The sequence below is a fragment of the Sinocyclocheilus anshuiensis genome, unplaced genomic scaffold (assembly GCF_001515605.1).
Source record: "Sinocyclocheilus anshuiensis isolate Anshui unplaced genomic scaffold, SAMN03320099.WGS_v1.1 scaffold918, whole genome shotgun sequence".
Classification (NCBI taxonomy): Eukaryota; Metazoa; Chordata; class Actinopteri; order Cypriniformes; family Cyprinidae; genus Sinocyclocheilus; species Sinocyclocheilus anshuiensis.
The window spans coordinates 1,768,663-1,772,277 of record NW_015540946.1 but is presented as its reverse complement, the minus strand read 5'-3'; the positions used below and the strand labels follow the sequence as shown (position 1 = coordinate 1,772,277).

General features: G+C 38.1%; 1 protein-coding gene across 1 annotated transcript in view; it reads left to right on the top strand.

Annotated features, from left to right (window-relative positions):
* LOC107689811 (WD repeat-containing and planar cell polarity effector protein fritz homolog) overlaps positions 1–3,615 on the top strand; it is a 67,181-nt gene that overhangs the window by 36,445 nt on the left and 27,121 nt on the right. The window contains exon 9 of the mRNA XM_016487976.1: positions 1,553–1,744. Coding sequence (XP_016343462.1) covers positions 1,553–1,744 — 192 coding nt within the window. The remainder of the gene's footprint in view (positions 1–1,552; positions 1,745–3,615) is intronic.

Sequence of the window (3,615 nt, the reverse complement as noted above, 5' to 3'; positions counted from 1 at the left end):
TCCGATCTTCCAGAAAGAGGGTCTGATTATTGCTGACCAGCAAGCACAGGCGAAATGGGGAATCAAGTTTTGGGGGAGGGCAGAAAGAGACAGAGAGAGATTAATTTTCCCACAGTCTGTACTGGTTAACTTTGTTTTTGTTTATTTATTAATCTTATATAAATCATTTTCATGCTTGATGATACTTAACATGCACGATTAGTCTGTACAGGTGCAGTCTATGAAGGTCAAGGTTAAATGATGAACAGTTTTTGTTGTCATGGACAGACTGTGGTACATTTCTATTCCTCCCTATTGTGCACAGATAGAGTTGTTGACATAAAGAGAGACTCCGTGTTTGCTCTCTTGATAAGGCCTTTCAGAATGAAGTATATGGAAATGACTGCTATTATGTTGCATGAATAGGCACTGACTCTATAAGAGCCATATCGTATTTTCATGCCATTTATTTGTACTGTGGGCTACATTAAGGGTCTGGAAAAAAACCCTGCTTTAAAACCTCAGCCCGGAACTGCTGAAATAGCACATGATGAGCCGCCGCAGATATGAGATAGAGTTTAATGCGGAGGTATGAGAGAGTGGTGCGGTGTAGGAGAAAATACCGCTCCTTACTGAACTATTATTGCAGTCCCATAAACAGATAGTGGATTTAACTCCCCTTTAAAGGAACTAGTATTGAATGCCTCAGTTATTATGTCTGTGTTTAGGCTAGACAGTCCTGAGTAATTAAAGCTGTTTGTGCATCAGCCAAAAGGCAGGTGTGTCTCAGTCAGGTGCGGCTCATTTTAATGAAATTTGGTAGTCAGACTTAGTCAGCAGCAAAACACTGGCCTGTGCTTCATTAGAAACCTGTCATTTTGGGTGGTTTTGGGATTTATCTGTGCTGCAAATTTGCTGATGTATCTTAGATTCTGAGGTATTGATTGAACAATTATAGAGCAATTACCTTTTTTTCCATAGTATATTCCTGTTTTTCCTGCAGAATCATATTCTGGTTCAGTCCTGCCACACTGGAAGCAATACAGTACCTGTCACCTGTAATTTTGGGTGGTTTTGGGATTGATCTGTGTTGCAAATTGGCTGATGTATCTTAGAATCCGAGATATTGATTATGAGAAATAAATTCACAATTATGAGATATAAAGTCATAATTACGATAAACAAACTTGCAATTGTAAGATATAGAGCAATTACCTTTTTATTTTCCATAGTATTTTCCTGCAGAATCCAATTCTGGTTCAGTCCTACCACGCTGGAAACAATACAGTACCTATCCAAATCTGGGGTTTATGAAAGTGAAAGCATCTAGAGATCTTATTAGCAGTCACACAAATACCTTGTTACCTTCTAAAATCTCACCAAGTGCAGTGGCTATTTCAAATTAATTGAATAAAAACCCCAACAAAAAAATAACAATGCCCTGCTACCCGGAGCAGCTCAGGCCGCATTAATAAAGCAGCATGCAGCTGTATTGTGTTATGCAGAAGAGTTGGTGACATGTTTTATAGATGTTTTGTGGTCTGATTCCTTTACGGTTGCTGTTCTTCCGCAGGTTTCAGTGGTGGACTTACCTGGTGGAGGACGGCGCGTGGAGCGCCGCGTGGGGCTGAACCTGACGCAGGATGTAGTCGTGTGCTGGTGGCCCCTCTGTAACGAGGAGGTTAGGCCTTGGTCTCCCGTCCCTAGTGCAGTGGACAGGGCCAACCTGGTGCTGCTCGCCTGCTCGGATACACCAGGGCTTACGGTAAGCAGACACTGACATTCCTTCAGGGTTGGTCTTTTATCTCTCTCTGAACTAATATTTTTTGGGTGATGAAATTTTGGACAAACGTGAAGGTCAGATAATAACCAGGGTGTGACCTCCTAAATAATATAACTACTTTTAAGAATGCCCTCGCAATACTCTGCTGCTCAAGGTTTCGGAAAGATTATCAATCCCTTTTTCGCCCCAGTCTTTTTGTCCCATTTTACCTTTCTTTTTTCCCTTTGTCATGCTTTACCAATCACCATTGTGTTTCTCAGTGAGCTGCTGTAACTCGCAAACTGTTCACTTTAACTTTTTCTTTACGTGAACAGCCAACCTTTGACCTTTGAGCCCCCTTCCTGTGTAGCTGACGCTCTTTCATTGTAGTATGTGTTCTACTCTGCAGCAAATCTCTAATTACGCAACAGCTATACAGAGGCGCAAAACAAAAACATTTTCTTGATTCTAGAATTTTTTTGCATATCGAATAGAGCTGCAGTACACACACCAATCCATCATTGTTTTTAAAGGTACCACTCATTTTATACGTCACACTGGATACTCTAGCAGTAGCAGATAAAGTATCATGCATATATATATACACATATATATTTCATAATTTAGTTTTTTTGTTTTGTTTACTCAGTAATCAATTTTCATTATTTAGTTTTTTATAAAGTAACTAGTATTCAACTGGTTATGTGATCTGAACATGACGGCCCCATGCAGTGAAAAAATAAAACAGAAATAAAAATGTACTGTAAAATTTTTTAGGCTACTGATATGACTGGAGTCTACATCTCCAAAGTACTATTCCTTTTTTGTGTGTAAAACTTTTTTAAATGAGCAGCTCTCAGGAACTTCATTATAAGTAAACAAAAATCAGCACACTGCCACTGCTGCTCCCAAAGATGTATTAAAAACAAAAAAAGTACACTAATAAATAAAATCAACTAATTACCCAATCATCCAATAAACGAAAACGAAAAATAATATAAAATAATAACAATAAATAAAATCCTATAAATTAGTTGACTAATCATGTCAGGTGTGATAGATCATGTTGATATAAATTGTACTCTTCTGTGCACTTGTTGTTTGCCTGACGAAGACCTTGGTGTCGAAACGTTGTGTTGATTTTAATAAATTGATCTTTGGGAGCAGCAGTGGCAGTGTGCCGATTTTTGTTTACTTATAGTGAAGTGCTTTATTTGATCAAGCACCTGCCTAAAGTTTCTGGATGTGTGCATATTATATTTTCTTCGAGCTCTCAGGAACTGCTAATAACACTGTCTGTTGATTTCTCCATATCTACTGTACATTCTAGTGTGGCGACGATTCAAAAATCAGCAAGCAATGCTTAAGCTCCCAACATTGCACTCTGGTTTTAAACATATGCAAAATCTTCTGTTGCGAATCAGCTCATGGGGAAATATGAATAATTAATCATAACTAGTTATAATTAATTATAAATATTTAGATCCGCTGTAGATATTTACTTGACCTCTCAGGGTCAACTGTCTGTCAATTCTAAGTATGTTAATTTCCTGATTAAGGTAAATAACTTTCTTACTGTACAGTTCTACAGAGAGCCTGTAGCATAAATCGGCATGATTAAGGGACTCCAGTTATGAGCAAACAATGAACAACGTAAAGTGTGATACGAGTAAGACTTTATTAACTACATAAACACTTAAACTAGTCTAACATACTACATAAACACTTAAACTGGTCTGACATACACATACACACACACACACGCATACGGTTGGTATAGGAAAGGGTTAAAGCTTAACTCAGTAAAGGGGAGAGAAAATAAGAATATGAAGTTATGGAACCATTTGCATATTCAGCAGATCTACAGCCTGAAG